The sequence below is a fragment of the Conger conger genome, chromosome 10 (genome assembly GCF_963514075.1).
Source record: "Conger conger chromosome 10, fConCon1.1, whole genome shotgun sequence".
NCBI classification, from domain to species: domain Eukaryota; kingdom Metazoa; phylum Chordata; class Actinopteri; order Anguilliformes; family Congridae; genus Conger; species Conger conger.
This window is the reverse complement of record NC_083769.1, coordinates 6,657,511-6,683,271: the sequence shown is the minus strand read 5'-3', so window position 1 is coordinate 6,683,271 and position 25,761 is coordinate 6,657,511. Positions and strand designations below refer to the sequence as shown.

The 25,761-nt window shown below is 43.0% G+C and overlaps 2 protein-coding genes across 2 annotated transcripts in view; both read left to right on the top strand.

The window, feature by feature from the left end:
• Positions 1 to 25,761, top strand: part of LOC133138612 (polymeric immunoglobulin receptor-like) — a 192,544-nt gene that overhangs the window by 139,178 nt on the left and 27,605 nt on the right. The window contains exon 14 of the mRNA XM_061257520.1: positions 19,224 to 19,324. Within this exon, the coding sequence (XP_061113504.1) occupies positions 19,224 to 19,324 (101 nt within the window). The remainder of the gene's footprint in view (positions 1 to 19,223; positions 19,325 to 25,761) is intronic.
• LOC133139442 (CMRF35-like molecule 1) lies at positions 875 to 8,269 on the top strand. Its single transcript, XM_061258992.1, has 6 exons — positions 875 to 1,006; positions 1,500 to 1,826; positions 2,353 to 2,424; positions 2,787 to 2,859; positions 3,288 to 3,398; positions 7,921 to 8,269. The coding sequence occupies exons 1-6, from the start codon at positions 973 to 975 to the stop codon at positions 7,934 to 7,936; spliced, it is 633 nt and encodes a 210-aa protein (XP_061114976.1). The 5' UTR covers positions 875 to 972; the 3' UTR covers positions 7,937 to 8,269.

The following is a 25,761-nucleotide window of genomic DNA, read 5'->3' as shown; positions in this document are numbered from 1 at the left end:
AAAAGAGCTGCCTGACTGCAGGAATCTGGCAGTGAACCCTGATACTAATGCTCCAGCAGCCCCTCCTGAAAATCAACCCCCAGCAGGCACCAGCAGTGTATTTAGAAGTAACCCATCACTAGAATCTAACTGCCAAACCGCTGCAGTGAGCTCCTCCAGGCCCATGTCAGCATCCACAGCTGCCTGCTTCCCTGGTCCTGGCCCAGGAAGCCCCTGAAGCAGCTCTGCAGTACCCTCCTGAACACAGCTCTCCGCCCGATAGAGGCAGCGTAGTCCATTGCATGCTGCCTCCATCTCCACCAGATGTGTGGTTACCCCGTCCTCAGAAAGCAGAAGACAGACCGTCTGCTTCTTGTGGCCTGCTGAGAAACAGAGAGGTGCAGAGGCATAAAGGCTCACTTACAAAACAGGAAATGCTCACTACTATTGACTCCACCAGACATTGAAACAGAATGTGCTACAGATTACTGGACATAGTGCAGATGATAGGGGAGAATCACAGAGAACCAATGATGACTCCACTGGGGTGCCCACCTATTGCTCACTGCTAAGAAGTTACCAAGCAGCCACTCAGCATCTTCTACAACATGAGTCACACACACGAGTCACACACATGCACACACATGCACACACACATTTGTACATGGATCAGTATATAAACATCCAGCAATAGTGATGAAGTATACATATAGATGATGTACAGTATACTATATTACATCATATATTACAATACATTAACTTAATCATAAAATGGTCCATATGAACAGGTCAATATCAATGAAAGTACCAGATTCGCAGTCCTAATGGGGGCAGAAACCTACAGCCTCACCCTTGCTATATTTGCATGTCATTTCCTTAACTCAGTTCATGACAACATACACCCAGCCAGAAGCGCAAAGGATACAGAAATAGTTCCTGTTTCTCTCAGACACAAGCTCCACTGAAGAACAGAAGCCTTCAGCTCCAAAAGCAATGAGGTTAGCTTTTGTCTTGTCCTTCCTTACAGGTAAATATCTTCCCATTGTTCAGTTCAAATTTTACACTGATTTTAATAGGCTGATATAATTCATTATTTTAGTACAAGACAAAGTACTGTTAGTTTCTGCAATACTGTGATGTATTAACAACACATTTTATCCACACAATTACTGTCTAGCAGAAGTATGGAAACTAAAATAAAATGTTAATATAAGGCTTATAATGACCTCAAGTGTACATCAAGAGTAAGCTCTTGCAAATGTGTTTATGTAACATGTAAATGTTCTGTTATAGTTGAATTAAGTAATGTGCTTGTGGAAAGGTGCTGAATATGTTCTATGTAATAACTGGGACATCATTCACAGAGATCACATTCATGACAAATAAATGTTGTTTGAACAGATGTACAGCATTAATGTAAACCATTTTTTCTTTGCCATTTTGGCAACGTTATATAGTGCTAAAAAGAATACACTAAGAGTTTAGCATTAACACAAAACACTTCTGTGCTTTTTCTTTAGGAGCCTACTCTGTAAGTGTATGGGGACCGGAGAAGGTGATAAGTCACACCAAAGGAAATGTAACAGTCCAGTGTAAATATGACAAATCTTACACCGACCATGTCAAATACTGGTGCAAAGTCAATAAGCTGATTCCATGTTCTAAACTGGTTAGTACCAGTGAAGATACTCACAGCAGGATCACTATCAGAGATAATAAAACAGAGGGCGCATTTTACATCACTATGACGGACCTCACCAAGGATGATGAGGGGCAATACTGCTGTGGAATCGAAAGATCATTTGCCTTGGATGAACAAGCCTTGGTGCATGTTCAAGTCAATGAAGGTATGGAGCAATCAAAACAGTGTTAATTTCTTAACAGTGTAATGAATGTAAACCTTTAGTTCACATTGGCAACCAATCCAAACCAAAGTATCATTCGCAAATAGACCAAGGTGGGAAAATCAGTCAGCAGTTTCACGCCGAGGACCGGGGTTTGATTCCCGGTCCTGTCAGAAGCCAATTATGCCGCTCCCGTGGAGCCGCATAATTGGCTCGCTGCTCCAGAGGGAGGGACTTGGCCCGGTTAGCGGATCCCCATTACCATAACAGCACTCCGGGCGCCTCAGAATCACGGTCACGAGCATGAGACGAGACGGCTTGAAGAAGGCGGATCGCCAGATCCCTTCGGGCCACCGAGGGACGGGGTGTGGGCGGTGTATCCCCCAGCTAACACTAATTGGATAAGATGGGGTACAATTGGCTTCCATATTGGGAGAAAAAGGGAAACAAAACAAAGCTTTTCAAAAGAACTCAGCCATTTTATTCAGACTGTGGCAATCAATTGTTTCAAAATTGTACATTCCTCTAGATGATACCAGACCTGATCTCCATGGGCCTGTGAGTGTAACTGGCATGGCATCCAACAGTAAAACAATCACAGGTCAGTATGCTGCAGATTACACAAACAGTGTTAAATACTGGTGTAAAGACTTGGGTGCGGACGTCTGAAGCCCCGAGGTGAACACTCATGACAAAGTGAAGACAGAACTCAGATCAGAGATGACCCTTCCAACAGAGTTTGTGATCACCATCAGAAACCTCACAGGAAATGACACAGGCTTGTACTATTGTGGAGTGAAGCAGTCTTCCTCCCACAAAGATAATTGGGTTCCAGTGAACCTGAATGTTGATGCAGGTAAGTGTGCTGTCACTGCATCATGGTTTCAGAAAGGATACTTTTAGTAAATTCTAATATTACAACCACATCCAAGACTGAAGTACAATCAATGCCTGCATCCACAGCAGGGAAAACAGAAAAGGGGAATTGGATTTCAGCAGAAAAACCAAAAGGATCAAGAAACCCAAATAATCGCCCGTAAGTAAACCATAATCAAAAATTTAAAAAAAATAGTCACTGTAAGCGTTCAACAGTGAGGACTATTTTCAAAGGCTACTGCAGGACATACAGCCATACTGCATTATAACTAAAAAGAATCAAATTATATGTCAATATCAGCACGGCACCGTCAATATAATTCAGCAAATGTTAAACTTAAAGATCAATGTAGCCAAGAGCACAGATGGATGACCCAAAACAAATCACTTTCCATTCATGACGACTGCAAATTAATGTTTATCTGACAGAGCCTGTCTCTTTGAGAGTGTTTGTCCATGACTCCCATTAGTTCTCATGTGTTCTCCTACTGCTCTGATGTGAGTCTACTGTGGCATTTGCATTTATTCATTAATTCATCCATCCATCCGTCCATCCGTCCATTATCTAACCTGTTTATTTCTGCTCAGGATCCCAGGGGAGTTAAAGCCTGCACCAGAATGCAATGGGCACAAGGTAGAAATACACACCAGACTGGTTGACAATCCATCCTATGACTGTTTTTGCATCCAAGATCAAAAGTAAGTTCATAATTATTATTTTATTCATTGTTTTGCTCAGTATATTAATTGTATACGACCCAAAGTATACAAATACTTCTTAGACAGGTGGATTAAGTTTCATCGTTAGTTCATGCATAAAAGAGCTAGCAAAAGAGTTGATTTTAGGAGTGCCATCTGCATTTGATGTCATTTGGTGAGGACACAAGATGAGATCAACTTTTACATGAATGGCATTTGGCAGACACTCTTATCCAGAGCGACGTACAGTTGATTTAGACTAAGCAGGAGACAATCCTCCCCTGGAGCATTGCAGGGTTATGGGCCTTGCTCAAGGACCCAATGGCTGTGCAGATCTTATTGTGGCTACACTGGGATTTAAACCCCAAACCTTGCCTGTCTCAGTCATTTACCTTAACCACTATGCTACAGGGCACCCTGTAACTTTCCTTTCTATTCGGATGGTTCACTTTGTGAAATTTTGCCATACAGACGGACATTTTGACAGAAACCTTAGAATCTTGACTTTGCCATGCATGATGAGTAAGACCACTTCGATTTCTTAATCTTTACTCATTAAAATGTGAATTTTGCCTTTTCATTCAAATTGAAGCAAGTTGATAATTATTATCTGGCAGGGGAGGGGCGAGAACAGCAACATTAAAGCACGATACAATGACACACAGAAACATAGGATATTTACTTCTTTTGAGGTAAACATTTTTCATCAGGGAACATGTTTCATTACGGAAAATGGCACGGATGACTGGATGTCATGAGTAAGTGCCTTTCGTCCGTGTCTACTGCAACTTTTCCAGCTTTCTTTCAATATTCAGCAATATGCGTGTTTTTAATCCCCACACTCTAACCGTTGCATCTCAAGTTAATACATACGTGATGTGTAGTGGTGTAGCCAGGATTCTGAAACTGGGTGTCCTCGCACAATCGATATTTGCCTACTTTTTCTATTTTCGAGGAAAAAGCAGAAATAACTCCAAGAGCAAGTGTATTTCTTACGATACGTGTGCTATATTGCAACTTCTCTCTGTGTTCGTGTGAATATCCAGTAATGCGCGTTTGTAAGTTACCAAAGAGTGTGATGCCCCCTTATGCTTGTAGCTAAAAATGTTTTGAAAAATGGCACCCAAAACATTGCCATCTACTGACATCTTCATTGTATGTCTTTGTGTGGTGATTTCAATGAATTACTGAATCAAAAAATGTATTTGTTTCTGTCTTCTAAATGGCTCACTGAGTATTGCTTTGTGGGAAGGCTTTGTCTTAGAGGTAGGGAGGGGTCAGGCCAGGTGTGAAAATCCTACTTACCTGGCAGGACCGCATACCACAAAAATATTCATTGAAGAAAGGCCATTAGCTCTCACATTGTCAACTGCTGCTGAAAAAGGTTTTTTTATTTGGATTGGATTTGCTACAATATTTTGTCATCTTTTGATATCCAAGACCTAGATTGGGGCGGCCTGTAGCGTAGTGGTAAATGACTGGGACATGCAAGGTCGGTGGTTCTAATCCCGGTGTAGCCACAATAAGATCCACACAACCGTTGGGCCCTTGAGCAAGGCCCTTAAACCTGCATTGCTCCTGGGGAGGATTGTCTCTTGCTTAGTCTAATCAACTGTTTGTCACTCTGGAGCATCTGCCAAATGCCAATAGTGTCATGTAATGTAACAAATTTCAGTGATCCAAAGATTTCATTACAATGGATTATGATGTGTTTTTACATTAATCCTGCATGTTCAAAACTACTATTTACAATTTGTGTGATTCTTGAGCAATTTACGACCAACATATGATTCTGACCTAATTACTGTTGCCATAATATAGTGCCTGATTTTGTGCTGAAAACAAAGATATGAAACACTTTGGAATCACTGTATAGAAAGTTTGTTAAAATGACACAAATGTCAGAGTGTGGCACAGTCTTCCTCATTTTGTCCCCAGTCCCCAGTGGGTTAATGCCAGGGTAACCCCACTCAGTTATTGTTCCTTTAACTCACTTTGGTGAGTTAACCAAAATAAAATGGCACCATACATATACCAGGGGCCCTACACCAGTAAAGCAGGCCATCATTGTGCTGTCAATGTTTGGTACATTGTTAAGAAGCAATGGCGGTGAGCTCAGCAATGGTAAAGTACCTGGTTTAAAAACCTGTAGAGTTCTGGAACAAAGTGTCATGGACAGATGAGACAAAGATTAACCTGTACCAGAGTGATGGAGAAAGCAAACTGTGGAGGCTGAAATGAACTGCAAAAGAACCACAGGACGTGGTGGTTGAGGTGTTATAGTTTGGGCGTGTATGGCTGCCACAGGTGCTGGCTCACTTGTGTTCATTGATGATGTCACTGCTGATGGCAGCAGCAGGTGAATATTGAAGTATACAGAAACATCTTGTTCTAGTGTCCAAAATGACTCACTATTCACCAACTAGTAAACTACATTGCCTATCAGTTCTAGTGTCCGAATTCAAAAATCTAATTTTACTCACATTTTGAGGGCACTAGAAGTATCCTTAAAATGTACTGTGAAATCTAGTGGTCACTGGAAAGGTTGATACAAACCACTCTGAATGCTCATTGAATGCTGTGAGAGATGATGGCGTGGTCCAGGAGCAATTCAAATTAAACAGCTCTTCTTGGTTTTTCCACGTTGATGTTTCCATTCAACATATAATAAAATGCAACTACCTAAAATAACCGAATATAGCTACTGCATTCATCATTCAATAATCCAAAACCTTGTTCGCACAGTAAGTGGCACTGTTTGTGAGTTAACTAAAACGCTACAATATCTTATAGTTGACATGAATGTTGTTTGAAAAAACGAATAGGTTGCATCCAGTCTATGGACTAAAAGTGCCAACAGCATTCTTCTAGACCTGTGTTCTGTTAGATTTCTGGATATAAATGTGTAGCGGGATGAATTACACGCGTTTACTCAGTGAAAATGTGTACTATTACATGTCCCACAAATAAAATAAGCCATGGCCATGTAGTTTCATGTTAGATTTTTCCACTAGAAAGGTGATTACGAATAATAATACTTTGCAACCAACATTTTTCCTTTAATAATTAACTTTATTATACACACAAACCTGTTTTCATTCTCATTGAATGCTGTGAGAGGCGATGGCGTGGTCCAGGAGCGATTCAAATTAAACTGCTCTTCTGGGTTTTGCTATGTGCAGCAGCTCGTAGCCTACATGACGACGCTGTTCGATTGCAAAAGACGACGTCTGCTGTCCGAATTCACTGTTTATTTAGTAAATTATAGTGAACAATATGGACTATATGGCAAATGCGTTAAAACTGACTGGACAATGCTTCATCATGCAGCAGGCCAATGATCCAAAACATAGTGTTCAGCCAAGCAACCAAAATTTTATTTGGGCCAAAAGGTTTATTGACTGGCCAAGTCAACTACCTGACTTCAATCCAATTCAGCATGTACTTCACTTGCTGAAGACCAGACTGAAGGCAAATAGCCCCTGAAACAAGCAGGAGCTGAAGAGGCCTGCAATATAGATCTGGCAGAGCGTCAACAGGGAAGATATCCAGCATCTGGTGATGTCTATCGGTCATGGACTTAAGGCAGTCTTCGATTTGCAATGAATATCATGACATTTAACACAAACATTTCACTATGTGTTAATTTGTCCGATTACTTTTGGTCCTCTGAAATTGGGGGGGCTATGTAGAAAAAGGAATTCCTACACGGTAATTCCAACACGATTTACCCAACATGGATGTAAAAACCCTATAATTAAAGCCTGCATTTTAACCATAGTGATTGTTTTATTAAAACGGTTTGTCTGCTGAAGTAGAGTGTGTCACTGTCCTAATACCTATGGACTGTACTCTATTTAACAATACTGCCTAGAACCGTTGAGCATAAGACTTCAAAGAGGAAGTGGTTTATCATCGCTTGGCCAGTTCTCTTTCTGAGAATAAAAATGGCAACACCGCTACTGTCACGTGGGCCACTTTCCGTAAATACCTCAGCTCTGACAGCTAGTGCAATAACAGCCCGTATAATGGGAAAGACAAACCACAGATTCTATAGACTCACCAAATTATTATATGTTCTTGCTACACTCACTTTCATTAAACTAAGCAGAGTCTGTTTGGAGCCAGAAGTTTCAAGTGCTATTTTACAGTCATGAACATCCATTGTCACAGTATTTTATTTGTCCACTTGGTCACTGCAATTAATGTTCAACAAGTTTCTGGTGAGACGATAAAATCTGTGGTTATATCCCTAAAGTATAGAGCTTCTTCAAACAATAGAACTTCTAACTATTTGAATGTGATTATTTTTTTAAGATAATGTACATGCATGTGTGTGTGTGTGTCTGTGTCTGTGTGTGTCTCTGTGTGTATGGGTGTCTGTGTCTGTGCATGTGTGTGCTCGTGTATGTGTGTGTGTGTGTGTGTGTTGTGTGTGTGCGTGTGTGTGTGCTCGTGCATGTGTGTGTGCGTGTGTGTGTGTGTGTGTTTGTGTGGTTCTCTCTCTCATATGCATTCCCAGGACTCCAGGTGGGTGAGCTTGGCACTTCCTTTATCCTCCCCGTTGCCATACCATGGAGGACCCGTGTCTGACGCCGTGTTCCCTTGGACTCTCAAAACTTATGTTAGATAAAGAGTAAATGCTGGCTCCAAACCATTTACTTTGTTTGTTACTTTGTTGTGACTATATACTAAGCTTATGTATAACCCACAAGTTTAGACTGATGCATGTCCTTAATAAAACTAATCATGTGCTTGTACTATTCAATAATAAGAGGTAGGGACTGCCCCAGCTCTTCAGTTTGGGGTTGTCCACTTTGCTGTGTGTAAGTGCCTGACTCGTTCTGCTGAAATAAATCCCATCTCTCATATGGCTATCCTCCATTTTGTCTGGTTATTATAAGAGGAGAACTCTCTCTGCGTCAAACTTTAAATGAAATAATACCTTTTATTTCTGAATATTAAAGGTATCACGGATAGGCTCATTGCCTCAATGTCCAAATTCCATTTTTATAAAAAGCAAAGACATCACAGGCTTTGTATTAATGAATACAAATGTATGAAGGGAAATGTTGAATGTTTATGGGGGGGAATGTTTCACCAGAAAAAAAAAAAAAAAAGAAATACCCGTAAAATATTCTGAATAAAGAACTATCAAAATAAAAAAAACTTTGGATCACAAAAAAAGTTAATGTGAGTTCAAAAATAAAAAATAACATTTCTTCAAGTGTCTAACTGATGTACTGCACATTAGACAACAGCTGCAGTCTAAATTTAACAGAGAGTCATGAAAAACACTCCTGACTGAACAGAGTCATTAAAAACACTCCTGACTGAACAGACTTGACAGAGCCCACCTCTGTGCTTTCTTAATTGTAATGAGCTTTTTCTGTTTTCTGAGCGAACCTTTATGTCTCTGTATCGCTCTCTCTCTCAGGCGCCTTCTCACTCTCTCCCTTTCTCTCTCACTTCTCTTTCTCTCAGGCTCCTTCTCACTCTCTCCCTCTCTCTCTCTCTCTCTCTCTCTCTCTCTCTCTCTCTCTCTCTCTCTCTACCAACCCCACCACGGTCACCACTGTGGCCACATCCGTAGCTTCAGATATCAGAAGTGTCTTTACAGAATGAGCTTGATGACTAATCTGCAAACAGAAATGTTACATACACAGCTACTCGCTATTCATTGGACTTTATTTTTACTTCTAGTGCTGTAGCGTATCTCTGCTTGCCTGAGGGACATCCAGAGCTGGATGGACAACCACCATCTAAAGCTCAACCCAGGCAAGACTGAAATTATATTCATCCCTACTAATACCTCTCCCCATCTGGATCTCTCCATTTCCCTCGGGGATACCACACTCACGCCTTCACCCAGTGTAAGGAACCTCGGCGTGGTGATGGACAGCAGACTGTCCCTTTCCGAGAACATTGCGGCGGTGACCCGGTCTTGCAGGTTCTTCCTACACAACATACGGAGAATCCGCCCCTTTCTCACCCCCTACTCGACCCAGCTCCTGGTCCAAGCGATGGTTCTGTCCCGCCTGGACTACTGCAATTCCCTCTTGGCTGGCCTCCCAGCGTCCGCCATCAGACCCCTCCAACTTATCCAGTATACAGCAGCTCGTCTGGTCTTCAACCTTCCCAAATACTTGCACGTCACCCCCCTGCTTACTACCCTCCACTAGCTGCCTGTCATGGCTCGCATCAAATTCAAAACATTTGTGCTAGCCTTCCAAGCAGTTAAGGGGTCTTCCCCAGCTTATCTACAAAAAATCATCAGACCCTACACCCCTGCCAGACCTCTTCGTTCAGCCTCCACAAGCCGCTTGGCACCTCCCCCTCTCCGAACCTCCACCTCACGCTCACGTCTGCTGTCTGTTCTGGCTCCACGGTGGTGGAACGAACTCCCCGTTGAGGTCAGAATTGTAGAATCTCTCCCCACCTTCAAACGCAAGCTGAAGACACACCTCTTCAAGCAGCACCTCTCCCCATCCCTCCCTACCTCCCTGTGAACCTTAATTGTTGTCTCTGTGACTTGCTTTGTGTATCGGTATTTTTTAGTTGGCTAGGTAAGCAGTGTTTTGATAGTTAACTTTGGTCACTTTTGCTCTTTGTTTCTTGTTTAAAAAAAAAAGAAAAATAAATAAATAAATAAATAAAATTGGCCCTCGTCCTTATCTTTTTTGTACAGGTAGCAGTTCAAATTGTACTTCCCTCTAGGGTCTTTCAGCTAACTTATCCCTGGTTATGGATATGCACTTTGTTGTACGTCGCTCTGGATAAGAGCGTCTGCCAAATGCCAATAATGTAATGTAATGTAATGTAATATCCACTTAAAGAGTTATAATGTGTTGTGTGTTCAGAGATGCTCTTCTGCATACCACTGTTGTAATGTGTGGTTATATGCATTCAGCTTTAACCGGTCAGGTCATTCTCCTCTGACGTCTCTCATTAGCAAGGCGTTCCTGCCTGCAGAACTGCTGTTCACTGGATTTTTTTAGTTTTTTGCACCATTCTTTGCACTCTAGGGACTAGTGTGCGTGAAAATCGCAGGATCTGAGATGCTCAAACCACCCAGTCACCAACCATCATTCCACGATCAAAGTCACTTTGATCACATTTTTCCCCATTTTGACAGTTGATGTGAACATTAACTGAAGCTCCAGACCTGTATTGACATGATTGTATGCATTGCACTGCTGCCACACAATTGGCTGATTAGATAATTGCATGAATTAGTAGGTGTAATAAAGTGAAAATCTACCTAATAAAGTGCTCGGTGAGTGTATAAACACACAGATGCAGCCTCCCATCAGCATGACACAGGGCCTAACCAATCCCCCACAATAACACACATGTTGGTACATCATGCACAAGTGAGAAGGTATGAATGGAAATTGGCAAATAATAAATTCCACACAGATATAAAAATGATACATTATAGTACATTATAGTACAGCTTCTGCTTCAAAAGTCCATGCACCAAGCCTCCGATTCTTCATGCTGATCCAAGAAGCCAGCTCAACCTGCCCCAAAACATTTTTTATCAAGCACCCTCTCCCCTTCTCCCTTTCTCTAACACCCTATACCTTGGCACCCGTATATACACACATACCTTGATTTCCCAGCCTTGTACACCAACTCCTTACTGCCCCAAGCAGACCCTCCCACCTGCCACACTCAAAAACAAACAGTTGTTTCAGGCTCTCCACAGACCTCCCCCACAGTTATCTGTTCGTTGTGATGGTCCTGCGAATACTTTCACATAGAGTTATATTTATTGGAATGTGTTCTGAGGGCAGCATCAGATGTGATTGGTTCTATCATGTGCCCAATGAAGAAAGAGAGGAGGTGGGATCATTTGCAGTAGGAAGTGTGACATTGGCTCAGGCGGTGTCATGATCCTGAGTTTTGTCGGTTAGTTTATTCTGTGTTTTTGTAATTTATTATTTTTCAAATTCATGTCTGATTTTCTGTTTTCATTCATTAGTTTTTGCACTCGTCTTCCCTGTGATGTCTGTGTCTTAATGTTTTCTCAGCCCGAGTCACTTCCCTATCTGCATGCTTCACTATTCAGGTGGTTTTGTCATTTTCCGGTTTCCCACGATTCCTTCTCAGTCTCAATCTTCTTACTTCCTGCTTTCTCTCCATTTCATGTTTATAGATAGCACTAAAATATTAGTCCAGAGCCGTTTGTATTTCATGTGTGTCTTTGTGAATCCTGTCCGCGTCTTCATGCAAGTCTCATTATTGTATTATTGCCCTTTTATGTGTCTCACCTGATGTTTATTAGTTAGACCGCCCTCACTCACATGCCCCGCCTAGGTTGTCTCATTCCCCTGTGTATTTATACCTGTCCTTTTCAGCTGCACTTTGCTAGTTTCATGCTTTTGTACTTTCGCCTATTTGCAGTGATTACCTGGTTTTTGTACCCACCCTGCATTTTCATTACCTTTCCGACTGCTTGACCTATATTCCGACCTGTTTTGTGTACCCCAACTTCTGTTTTCTGGTTTCTGATTCTGTCGTCGTTTTGTCTGGGTTCTCCTTTGTACAGTTGCACAGTCAGACTGCTTTCTGGTTGATTAACTTTTACCTGTGATATCGACTCTGTCTTGGATTATCCTTATTACATTAGCTTGCTAGCGATTGACTTGTTTAACCTGCTTGGAAATGAATAAAACCTGCTATTCTGTGTATTTCCTGATTGCGTTCGGTTCCTCAGCCCTGGACCTAAGTCGAAATATGCTATTTCTAAGCTACTAATTGGCTCTATTCCCTACGCTGGCTACTGATACAGTTGTGCTATTAAATGTGTTTGCCCTTGAATGGTTTTATCATTGATACAACCAGACTCCAGTTCCTAAGCAGCACCAAATCCCCCTTCTTTGGAAGAAGGAAAAGAGCTGCCTGACTGCAGGAATCTGGCAGTGAACCCTGTTACTAATACTCCAGTAGCCCCTCCTGAAAATCAACCCCCAGCAGGCACCAGCAGTGTATTTAGAAGTAACCCATCACTGGCAGGAGAGGGGCCAGAATCTAACTGCCAAAGCCCTGCAGTGAGCTCCTCCAGGCCCATGTCAGCATCCACAGCTGCCTCCTTCCCTGGTCCTGGCCCAGGAAGCCCCTGAAGCAGCTCTGCAGCACCCTCCTGAACACAGCTCTCCGCCCGATAGAGGCAGCGTAGAAGTCCACTGCATGCTGCCTCCATCTCCGCCAGATGTGTGGTTACCCCGTCCTCAGAAAGCAGAAGACAGACCGTCTGCTTCTTGTGGCCTGCTGAGAAACAGAGAGGTGCAGAGGCATAAAGCCTCCCTTACCCAACAGGAAATGCTCACTACTATTGCCTCCACCAGACATTGAAACAGAATGTGCTACAGATTACTGGATATAGTGCAGATGATAGGGGAGAATCACAGAGAACCAATGATGAGTCCACTGGGTGCCCACGTATTGCTCACTGCTATGAAGTTACCAAGCAGCCATACACTCAGCACTGCCTGTTATCTTCCACAACACGAGTCACACACACATGAGTCACACACATGCACACACACATTTGTACATGGATCAGTATATACACATCCAGCAATAGTGCTGAAGTATACATATAGATGATGTACAGTATAGTATATTACATCATATATTACAATGTATTGACTTAATCATAGAATGGTCCATATGAACATGTCAATATCAATGAAAGTACCAGATTCGCAGTCCTAGTGGGGGCAGAAACCTTACAGCTTCACCCTTGCTATATTTGCCTGTCCTTTCCTTTACTCAGTTCATGACAACATACACCCAGCAAGAAGCGCATAGGATACAGAAATTGTTTCTGTTTCTCTCAGACACAAGCTCCACTGAAGAACAGAAGCCTTCAGCTCCAAAAGCAATGAGGCTAGCTTTTGTCTTATCCTTATTCCTCACAGGTAAACATGGGCATCTTCCCATTGTTCTGCTCAAATTTTACACTGATGTTGAAAGGCTGATATAATTCATTATTTTAGTACAAGACAAAAGTACTGTTAGTTTCTGCAATGCCAGAGTTTTAATGAACTACAAATTTTATCCACAGCAGTGTGGAAACTGAAATAAAATAGTTTGTTTAAGATATGGCCTATAATTACCTGATGTGCACTGTCAGTGGTAAGCTCTTGTATATGAGTTCATATAACCTGTTAATCTGTTATAGTTGCATTAAGTAATGTAATTGTGATAAGGTACTGAATTATGGCCTCTGCAATTACTGTGCCATCATTCACTGAGAAAACATTCATGTCAAATCAATGTTGTTTGAACGGATGTACAAAGTATCTATGGTAAAGTATCAATGTAAAACATTTTTGGCATAGTTATAAAAATAGATACACATAAATACAAAACACTTGTTTGTGCTTTTTCTTTAGGTGCCTACTCTGTAGTTGTATGCGGTCCAGGGGAGGAGAGGGCCTTGGTGGGAGACAGCCTGACAGTCTCATGTAGATATACAAATTATGTTGAGAATGTGAAATACTGGTCCAGAGACAATATGTGGGGTAAGGGGTTTTTGGTGAAGACTGACGGCACAACCAACGACAACAGAATTTCGATTACTGATAATAAAGCAGCGAGAGTCTTCTCTGTAACTATGAAGGATCTCAAAGAGGATGACGATGGATGGTACCAGTGTGGAATATCTATCCCTGGTTGGTTTGTGTATGATCAAACAAGTCTGGTGCGCATCAGTGTCAAAAAAGGTACTATTTTTCATAGAGATTTTTCATAGTGCTATTTATCACAGGAAATGGCTGTTGAGCTCAGAGCATTGAGACATGTTCTGGGGGTGCATGAGCAAATGATCACCCAAAAATGACGCTCTCGGTAATTTCAGAAAATATCAATATAAAGCAGTATGTGCATGGTGAACAATGTATACAGTACCTTATTATTATTTTATTGAATATCAGTTGCTTTGGTTTATTTACTGTTAAAGAGCTCCTAATGCATAAGCCTTTGGAAATAGAGTTGGATTGTGGTATGTTATATGAATATGTGGTGTAAAAATAAAAAAACAAGCAACATTTTTGAGATATAAGGATCTTGGACTCACAGTGACCACATCCTTGAATATTTAATTCTGTATGTATTTCTTTCATTTTTCATTCTCAGTCCAGGCTCCAAAGAACGTGATAAACCAAATCAAAGGAAAAGTAACAGTCTGGTGTAAATATCACAAATCTTACACCGACCATGTCAAATACTGGTGCAAAGACAAGCTGGCCTGGTGTTCTACCCTGGTGAAAACAGGTGGCACAGATACTCACGGCAAGATCTCTATCAGAGATGATAAGAAAGAGGGCGCATTTTACATCACTATGACGGACCTCAAGAAGGATGATGAGGGGCAATACAAGTGTGGAATAAAAATACCACTTGCCTTTGATGAAAAAGTCTCGGTGCATGTTCATGTCAATGAAGGTATGGAGCTGAACGCTGTTCATTTCTTAGCAGTGTAATGAATGTAAACCTTTAGTTCACATTGGCAAGCAATCCAAACCAAAGTATCATAAGCAAATCGACCTAGGTGGGAATATGCTATTTTACACTGGTCATATCTGAGTCATCTAACATGTACATATTACTGAGTGGGTATAATTATGTATACAGGGTATACTGCTTACTTTTTTCGTCATTTATTCTCTTAGTACAGATTTTGCATACTCGTGATCAAAGAGTTTATTGATCCGTTTCACTGTTTTTCAATATTTCATTATTTCATCAATAGCACAACGGGAATTCATTATTTCATGAAATCTGCACAAAGGGGATTAACTGGCCGAACTACACAGTAATGGTCACACTTAGAGAAACTCTGTATGAATTATTAAGCATCGCACATTGCTTTCTAATGAAGCTACAGTAGGACACAGAGTTTGTTGCTTGCTCTCATAGAATGTTGAATGTCAGAGCTAAGCAGCTGGCACCATGCCCACAGGCTTGCACAAAGGGGTTAAAGAACCTAAAACCTTTTACATTCGTCTAGGTGATACCATGCCTGATCTCTGGGGGCCTAGGAATGTATCTGGCATGGCATCCAACAGTCAAACCATCACATGTCAGTATGCTGCAGATTACACAAAGAGTGTTAAATACTGGTGTAAAGACTCGGGTGCGGACGTCTGCAGCCCAGAGGTGAACACTCATGACAAAGAAAGAGAAGACAGAACTCAGATCAGAGATGACCCTTCCAACAGAGAGTTTGTGATCACCATCAGAAACCTCACAGGAAACGACACAGGCTTGTACTATTGTGGAGTGAAGCAGTCTTCCTCCCACAAAGATAATCGGGTTCCAGTGAACCTGCATGTTACTCAGTTTATGACAACATACACCCAGCCAGAAGCGCGAAGGATACAGAAATAGTTCCTGTTTCTCTCAGACACAAGCTCCACTGAAGAACAGAAGCCTTCAGCTCCAAAAGCAATGAGGTTAGCTTTTGTCTTGTCCTTCCTTACAGGTAAATATCTTCCCATTGTTCAGTTCAAATTTTACACTGATTTTAATAGGCTGATATAATTCATTATTTTAATACAAGACGAAGTACTGTTAGTTTCTGCAATACTGTGATGTATTAACAACACATTTTATCCACAAAATTACTGTCTAGCAGAAGTATGGAAACTAAAATAAAATGTTAATATAAGGCTTATAATGACCTCAAGTGTACATCAAGAGTAAGCTCTTGCAAATGTGTTCATGTAACATGTAAATGTTCTGTTATAGTTGAATTAAGTAATGTGCTTGTGGTAAGGTGCTGAATATGTTCTATGTAATAACTGAGATATGATTCACAGAGATCACATTCATGACAAATAAATGTTGTTTGAACAGATGTACAGCATTAATGTAAACCATTTTTTCTTTGCCATTTTCGCAACATTATATTGTGCTAAAAAGAATACACGAAGAGTTTAGCATTAACACAAAACACTTCTGTGCTTTTTCTTTAGGAGCCTACTCTGTAAGTGTATGGGGACCGGAGAAGGTGATAAGTCACACCAAAGGAAATGTAACAGTCCAGTGTAAATATGACAAATCTTAAACCGACCATGGCAAATACTGGTGCAAAGTCAATAAGCTGCTTCCATGTACTAAACTGGTCAGTACCAGTGAAGATACTCACAGCAGGATCACTATCAGAGATAATAAAACAGAGGGCGCATTTTACATCACTATGACGGACCTCACCAAGGATGATGTGGGGCAATACAAGTGTGGAATAGAAATAGCACTTGTCTTCGATGAACAAGCCTTGGTGCATGTTCAAGTCAATGAAGGTATGGAGCAATCAAAACAGTGTTAATTTCTTAACAGTGTAATGAATGTAAACCTTTAGTTCACATTGGCAACCAATCCAAACCAAAGTATCATTCGCAAATAGACCAAGGTGGGAAAATCAGTCAGCAGTTTCACGCCAAGGACCGGGGTTCGATTCCCGGTCCTGCCAAAAGCCAATTATGCGGCTCCCATGGAGCGGCATAATTGGCTCGCTGCTCCAGAGGGAGGGGCTTGGCAGGGTTAGTGGATCTTTACCATAACAGCACTCCGGGCGCCTCAGAATCACGGTCACGGTCACGAGCATGAGATGAGACGGCTTGAAGAAGGCGTGTTGTTCTCGGATCGCCAGATCCCTTTGGGCCGCCGAGGGACGGGGTGTGGGCGGTGTATCCCCCAGCTAACTGATTGGATAAGATAGGGTACAATTGGCTACCAAATTGCGAGAAAAAGGGAAAAATCTGAAATAAAAAAAAACAAAGCTTGACAAAGGAACTTTGCCATTTTATTCAGACTGTGGCAATCAATTGTTTCAAAATTGTACATTCCTCTAGATGATACCAGACCTGATCTCCATGAGCCTGTGAGTGTAACTGGCATGGCATCCAGCAGTAAAACAACCACAGGTCAGTATGCTGCAGATTACACAAAGAGTGTTAAATACTGGTGTAAAGATTCAGGTGCGGACGTCTGCTGCCCCGAGGTGAACACTAATGACAAAAAAAGAGAAGACAGAACTCAGATCAGAGATGACCCTTCCAACAGAGAGCTTGTGGTCACCATCAGAAACCTCACAGGAAACGACACAGGCTTGTACTATTGTGGAGTGAAGCAGTCTTCCTCCCACAAAGATAATCGGGTTCCAGTGAAACTGAATGTTGATGCAGGTCAGGTCATGGTCTGCATCATGGTCTGTGAAAGGATATTTGAAGTTGAATGTAAGTCATTGATGATACATATTTAATTTAATGCATATAATTTTAACTTTTCTTGAATATCTAGTCGATTCTAAAATGACAACCACATCCACGGCTCAAGTAGAACCAATTCCTGCATCCACAGCTGAAAAGGAGAATGGGATTTCAAAACAAAAACAAGAAGGATCAACATATTCAACAAATCATTTGTAAGTAAACAATAGCCATGCTGCATCATAATCGGGGTGACACAAAATAAATAATGAAATTATACTATACTGTACAAAAATTGAAATGTTCATAGTTTATTTTTTATCAATTAACAAATTGCAAAGTGAGTGAACAGAAAAAAAATCTAAATCAAATCAATATTTGGTGTGACCACGCTTTGACTTCAAACCATGATTAATTCTTCTTGGTACACTTGCAGAAAGTCAGGGATTTTGTAAGGCATATAGTCAGATGTGTGATTAATAAATTATACCAAACAGGAGCTAATGATCATCAGTTTAATATGTAGGTTGAAACACAATAATTAATTGAAACAGAAACAGTTGTGTAGGAGGGTTAAAACTGGGTGAGCTGTCCAAGCTCTGTTGAAGAAGCACAAAGAAACGGGCAATGTTGAGGACCGTAAACACAGTGGTCAGCCAAGGAAACTTAGTGGAGCAGATGAAAGACACATCATGCTTACTTCCCTTGGCAATCGGAAGATGTCCAGCGATGCCATCAGCTCAGAATTGGGAGAAAGCAGTGGGACCCAGGTACACCCATCTCTTGTGCGGAGAAGTCTGGTCAGAAGTGGTCTTCATGGAAGAATTGCGGCCAAAAAGCCATACCTCTGACGTGGATACAAGGCCAAGCGACTCAACTATGCACTTGGCTAGTTCTCCAAGATGTTTGGAACAACCTACCTGCCGAGTTCCTTCAAAAACCTTGTGCAAGTATACCTAGAAGAATTGATGCTGTTTTGAAGGCAAAGGGTGGTCACACCAAATATTGATTTGATTTAGATTTTTCTTCTGTTCATTCAATTCTTCTGTTCATGCATTTTGTTCATTGATAATTATTAACATTTCTATTTTTGAAAGCATTATTATTTTACAGCATTTTTTCACACCTGCCTAAAACTTTTGCACAGTACCGTAAAACAATATATTACCAAGGTACCCTCAATTCAGTAAATGTCTTCTTTGAATCTCTGATAAACTTAATCATCAATGTAGCCAACATTAGCTACATTATGGGCAAAATTGGCTCAGGAGATTAGAGCAGTCGTCTGGCAGTTGGAGGTTTACCAATTGATCCGGTCTTTTGAAGATCGTATTTCGAAGTGTCCCTGCGCAAGACGCCTTACCCCCAAATACTCTTCACGGGCTGGTTGGTGCCTTGCATGGCAGCCAATCGCTGTTGCTGTGTGTGTGTATGTGAATGGGTAAATGAGTAGCATCAATTGTACAGCGCTTTGGCTAAAGGCACGATGCCTACCATTTACCACTAGCACAGATGTATAACCTAGAACAAAGTACTCTCCATTAGTCACCAGTGTAAATTAATATGTTGACATAACCGATCATGTGAGTGTTTGTCTCGGTGATAGGAAGTCTCCGTCTATGTTGGTCCCACTCGCTGTTTCCTTTGGGGTTCTCCTCCTGCTCTGCTGTGTGGCTGCTCTTATCGTGTGCAAGATCAAACGTAAGTTCATCATTATATGACAGAAATTGTCTATTTTCTGTGTGGACAAGCACTTGTGGTTTTTTTCCCCTTTCAGGTGGTATGATTATTCTTGATGGCTGCTCACTTGCAGGGTAGTTTAGAATAAGAATACATGAAGTTTGGGCTCACTGTTTGTTGGAGATTTTTCTCTACTGTTGACTTCTTCAAGATTCACTTGTTCATTCTTTCTTTGAGGGAGTATGTATTGTGAATACCAAATGCACCCATGTGTAAATGTTGTTTCCTTGGTGACTGCACTTGTGGTTATCACATTGTGTGTGGTAAAGTCATGTTCTGGAGAGACATAAAGAAAAGGACAGAGTGAATCCCATGATGGCTGCTTCTGTGCAGAGCAGTCCATAAGTATTTGGACAGTACAATTTCTGTTCCTTTGGCTCTGTAGATCAGCACATTGGATTTGAAATGAAACAATGAATATGAGGTTAAAGTGCAGAGGGTTGTTTATTTATTTCATTATATTACATTAATGGCATTTGGCAGACGCTCTTATCCAGAGCAACGAACAACAATGCAAACCCATAACCAGGGATAAGTGCGCTGAAAGACCCAAGAGGGAAGTACAATTTCAACTGCTACCTGCACACCAAAGATAAGGACCAGGGCTTATTTGATCATCTTTTTTTAATTTTTTTTTTCCTTTCTTTTTTAAATTGTAATACCGCAACACGCAAATGTATGAACAAACCGCTTACCTAGCCAAACACTGCTTACCTAGCCAAACTAAACATCCTGATACACAAGTAAATATCACAGAAAGACAACAATTAAGGTTTACAGGGAGGTAGGGAGGGACAGGGAGAGGTACAGCTTGAAGAAGTGCGTCTTCAGTTTGCGCTTGAAGATGGAAAGAGATTCTACTGTTCTGACCTCCACTGGGAGTTCTTTCCACCACCATGGAGCCAGAACAACAGTAGTCGTGAGCGGGAGGTGGAAGTTCAGAGAGGGGGAGGCACCAAGTGGCCTGTGGAGTGTTACGTTCTCAGGCGTCCAGGGGTAGGAGGGAGTACGCAACAAAATTATAATGAAATAAAAATGACCGGGAGGATGTATTTGAGCGCTACTGGAGTAAAAATGATCGAACAAACCAGGTTTGAGGTGCAATAGGTGTATTTACAAAAATGTCCAGTGGCGGTGCTATTTACAGTTTTTAAACAAAAAAACTCACAAGACAAAGACACATCGGGTACGAGGCCAAGGGACCTGGGTGTTGCCAAATCAATTAAATGAACAAAGCCAAAGAGAGCTAAAAACAAAATACATACTAACTGTAACAAAATAATATCTCTACTCTATAATCAAAAGTACATAGGTGGCAATCACCCCTTTCCTAAGGTGTCTAAACAATGGTTCACCCTACGTGCAGCAACAGTGTATAGAGGCCTCTGTCTTACCTGCCCCAGGGCCTACACACGGACAACCACATTCACAGGAGTAGGAGAACGGAGGAACACGCATGCACACAACAGGGTTATGAAGGGAATGAATAGGCAAGTCAAGCATCGCCCCCTATAGGGCAGCCAACACAGTTTATATAAGCAGAGGGATGTGATTGGTGGAGGCGGGACCAGGGCAATGATGATGGACAGCAGGGACAGCGAATGGAAATGGTTGATGGCTTCATCTGTAGAGTTTAAGGGGGGGGGGGAAACAGACAGACATACATACGTGGAACGTAACACGCCCACCAACAAGAACAAATTTACCCCGTAAATTTGTTCATACCAAGAATGAAGAATACAATACTCTTTAAAGTATGATAGTTTTCTTTTCTTTTTTTGTTAACATAGGCCTACCCTATGTACGAGACAAAGCATCTGCTAAAACATTGTCCTTACCTTTTTTATGTTTTATTTCTAGGTTGTAACTCTGAATTATGAGTGACCAACGCATTAACCTCTGGTTTTGATTGTACATTCTAGATAAAAAAACTAATGGATTATGGTCTGTGTATATAACCACTGGGACAGAGCTGGATCCAACATACACTTCGAAATGTTGCAATGCCAAAAGTAAGGCCAGTGCTTCCTTCTCTATTGTAGAGTAGTTTAGCTGGGGCTTAGTGAACTTCCGCGAAAAGAAACAGATGGGGTGATCAATTCCGCCTGCATCTTCCTGCAGTAGCACAGCTCCAGCTCCCAAGGCGCTCGCGTCTACCTCTAACTTAAACGGCAGCGCGAACTCCGGGGCGGCGAGCACGGGAGCACTGCACAACAAGGCTTTGACGCTTTCAAATGCATGTTGACAATCTTGTGTCCAGATAAACTGTCTTGCCGAACTGAGCAAACTTGTCAGGGGAGCTAAGACTGAAGAAAAATTACGGCAAAAGCTACGGTAGTAGCCAGCCATTCCAATAAACCTACGCAACTCGCGTTTGGTCGTAGGTGCGGGAAAATTGGTAATGGCCATAATCTTTGCATTAACAGGCCGTACTTTACCCTGACCAACCTGCTTCCCTAAGTAGGTGACAGTTGCTTTCCCAAACTCGCATTTGGCAAGGTTGACAGTTAGCGAAGCAGATGTTAATCGGTCAAACACCATTTGGAGGAGTTGTACATGTTCTGTCCAAGTACTGGAATATACCACCAAATCATCCAGATACGCATTGCAGTTCGGAACACCGGATAAAACACTATTTACCAACCTTTGAAAGGTGGCCGGAGCATTTCTCATCCCAAAAGCCAAGACGTTGTACTGCAAAAAATCGTCAGGGGTCACAAATGCAGAGATTTCCGAAGCACGGGACGTCAAGGGGACCTGCCAATAACCTTTCAACAGGTCGAGTTTACTTACATATCGAGCGGAGCCAATGTTGTCAATGCAGTCCTCCATCCTTGGGAGAGGGTAAGAGTCGGGTACAGTAACTGCATTGACCTTCCGAAAGTCCGTACAAAACCGGAGTGTTCCATCTGGCTTGGGCACCAACAAACACGGCGAACTCCAAGGACTTGAACTAGGGCGGGCCAACTGATTGTCCAAGAGATACTGTACCTCTTTTTTCATGGCCGCCCGTTTGGCAGCATTCACTCGATATGGGTGCTGCCGGATTGGGGCAGAGTTATTCACCTCTACGTCGTGCTGTATCACTCATGTTTGTGTAGGAGTGTCATTAAAGAGCATAGGATACTCTGTGATTAGTTTGACCATATCGGAACTATGTTCTTTTGGCAAATGGGTAAGGTGGGAAGACAGATCCGCTAGTACTTCTGAATTTAGTAGCTTAGCGCACTGCTGTGGTGCGTTACGGAGCAGCAGACCGTCCTCATCCCCAGCCAGATCAGAAGTGACCACCGGGAACACCGAAGCTATAACCGAGACCGGTAAAACATTATCCTCCTCCAGTTTTGGAGTTCTGGCATGGTACATCTTTAACATGTTTACGTGACACATTCGGGACTGACGTCTGCATTAGTGTTCTGCAGTGGGTTGGTTGCATTTTCTCCTGGATTAGTTAAGTATTATTTGTTTGCTTGCTGATTCTAAATTCAGTTTAGTTGTCATTATAGTGTTCTGTTGTGTACTTGTTTGTTTGTTAGCTATTACAAGTGGTGTTTATTTAGATTCAGTGAAACTGGGTTAGGTGTTTGTTTCTCTCAGGTAAGCTAGGCTATTAAGTTAGGCTATTGTTTTACTGGCTGGCAGGCCACAGCTTTTGTTGTAGGAGGAGCCAATACTTTGCACCCTGCTCAGGGTATAATTACTGGCACACCTGAACTCACTTCAGTGTGCATTAGTGTTCTGCAGTGGGTTGGTTGCATTTTCTGTATTCAGCGTCAGTGTTATTTAAGCTGTTGTGTAGCGCACCAGCGGCAGCTGTGTGCGGCAGCCTCGGCTACTTGCCTCGGCGTACGAAGTCGCAGGTGTACAAAGTCGGGGGTGTCTATCTACGGGTGTCCATCGAGGCTGTCCGAGAGCCTGATGTTTGATTTTGTTTTTGCTGCCTGCCCTCATTCCACTGTGTAGTATTCCTCTTGTCCCCCCTAGTTCCCTCCATGTGTTTCCTTCCCATCCCTATCCTCTCTCCTCTCCCCAGGTCCCAGTCAGGTAGGAGGTTCGCCTCCCGCCAACATGGGCAGAATATCTCTAACCTCATCTTCCCTCCCAGATCCCCTGGTATTGATCTCTGTGTGGCTGGTGGCCTCTGGAACTGCCAGTCCGCCGTCCAGAAAGCAGACTTCATATCTGCCTATGCCTCCCACCTCAACCTTGACTTTCTTGCTTTAACTGAAACGTGGCTCTCACCTGAGAACACGGCCACCCCGGCTGCCCTTTCCTCTGCCTTCTCTTTTTCCCACACACCCAGATCCTCTGGCAGAGGAGGTGGCACAGGTCTCCTAATCTCATCCTCATGGAGATCTAGTGTCTTCTCCTCATCCCTCTCCTTCTCCTCTTTTGAATTTCATGCGGTTTCTGTTACTCTGCCGTGCAAACTGTTTATCATTGTTGTTTATCGCCCCCCGGGTCCTCTGGGGAACTTTTTGGATGAGATGGACATCCTCCTCAGCTCCTCACCTGTCAATGACACCCCCCTGATCCTTCTGGGTGACTTCAACCTCAACTCAGAGTCCACCCAGTCTACCTTTCTCTCCCTCCTCTCTTCTTTTGACCTTACCCTCACTCTTTCCCCTCCCACCCACAAAGCGGGCAACCTTCTTGACCTCATCTTCACAAGGAGCTGCACAACAACCAACCTCTCTGTAACACCACTCCATATATCTGACCACTCCTTCATCTCTTTCTCTCTTCCACTCTCCTCTAACACCCATCCATCTCTCCCACCATCCACTGTCACCTGTCGACGGAACCTACGCCACCTGTCTTCCTCCACCCTCTCATCTACAATCCTCTCCTCCCTACCATCTGCGGAGTCTTTCTCTCGACTGTCTACCGATGATGCGGCTACAACTCTCATGTCCTCCCTCTCATCTTCCTTTGACTCTCTGTGTCCCCTCACCACCAAACTAGCTCGGGCCTCCCCCCCCAGTCCCTGGCTTTCTGATGCTCTACGAGCTGTCCGAACCGAACTGCGGGCGGCGGAGAGAAAATGGAAAAGGTCCCGTCTCCCCAGTGATATGGCTTCCTTCCATGCCCTCTTATCATCTTTCCATTCCTCTGTCTCTCTAGCTAAATCTTCCTTCTTTCACTCGAAAATTAACGCGGCCGCCTCTAATCCCCGCAAACTGTTTTCAACTTTCTCCTCTCTTCTGGCCCCCCCTCCCCCCCCACCCCCCTCATCACTCACACCTGATGACTTTGTCTCCTTCTTTGAAAAGAAGGTCGATGCTATTCGCAATTCTTTCTCCCAACCCTCCACCCCTGCTGACCCTCCTACCCTCCCCAACTCCCTAACCTCCTTTTCTCCCCTCTCTGACGCCGACACGCTGAAACTCCTTACTTCCCACCGCCCAACCACCTGTCCTCTTGACCCCATCCCCTCTCCCCTCCTACAATCTATATCTGAGGACATTCTCCCTTTTCTCTCCTCTCTAATCAACACCTCCCTCTCTTCCGGCACCATGCCCTCTTCCCTGAAGAGGGCCAGAGTCACTCCCCTCCTCAAAAAACCTACTCTCGATCCCTCTGCCCTGAACAACTACCGGCCTGTCTCTCTTCTTCCCTTTCTCGCTAAAACCCTGGAACGGGCGGTCTGCTCCCAACTGTCCACTTATCTTCTCCACAACAATCTCCATGACCCCAACCAGTCTGGCTTCAAGAGTGGCCACTCCACTGAAACCGCCCTGCTCGCGGTCACTGAGGCACTCCACTCTGCTAAAGCAAAATCCCTCTCCTCTGTCCTCATCTTCCTCGACCTGTCGGTCGCCTTCGATACAGTCAACCATGAGATTCTGCTCTCATCGCTGTCTGGGATGGGTGTCACAGGTTCTGCACTCGCTTGGTTTTCCTCCTACCTCTCTGGTCGCTCCTACCAGGTGACTTGGAGGGGCGCACTCTCCGACCCTCAACCCCTACGAACTGGAGTCCCGCAGGGCTCGGTTCTTGGGCCTCTCCTCTTCTCGCTATACACCATGTCTCTTGGTTCTGTTATCTCTTCCCACGGCTTCTCTTATCACTCCTACGCTGATGACACCCAACTCTTCATTTCCTTCCCCCCTGACACCCAAATCACCACACAGATCTCTGCCTGCTTGGCTGATATCTCTGCATGGATGACTTCCCATCACCTGAAGCTCAACCTTGCCAAAACTGAGCTTCTCTACATCCCTGCTAAGTCCTCTCCGTCAATCGACCTCTCACTGACTGTGGAGGACTTTGTAGTTTCCTCCTCCCGTACGGCAAAGAATCTTGGGGTGACTCTTGATAACTGCCTCTCCCTGGCTCCACAAGTATCCTCCACCGCCAGAACCTGCAGGTTCTTTCTGTTTAATATACGCCGCATC

What these genes read in the sequence shown, in the direction of transcription:
- LOC133139442 (XM_061258992.1), top strand. Translation starts at nt 973, where the DNA reads ATGAGGTTAGCTTTTGTCTTGTCCTTCCTTACAG. An exon ending in GCATGTTCAAGTCAATGAAG is followed by an intron (nt 1,827 to 2,352) that starts GTATGGAGCAAT and finishes ACATTCCTCTAG; the next exon opens with ATGATACCAGACCTGATCTC. An exon ending in CAACAGTAAAACAATCACAG is followed by an intron (nt 2,425 to 2,786) that starts GTCAGTATGCTG and finishes CTGCATCCACAG; the next exon opens with CAGGGAAAACAGAAAAGGGG.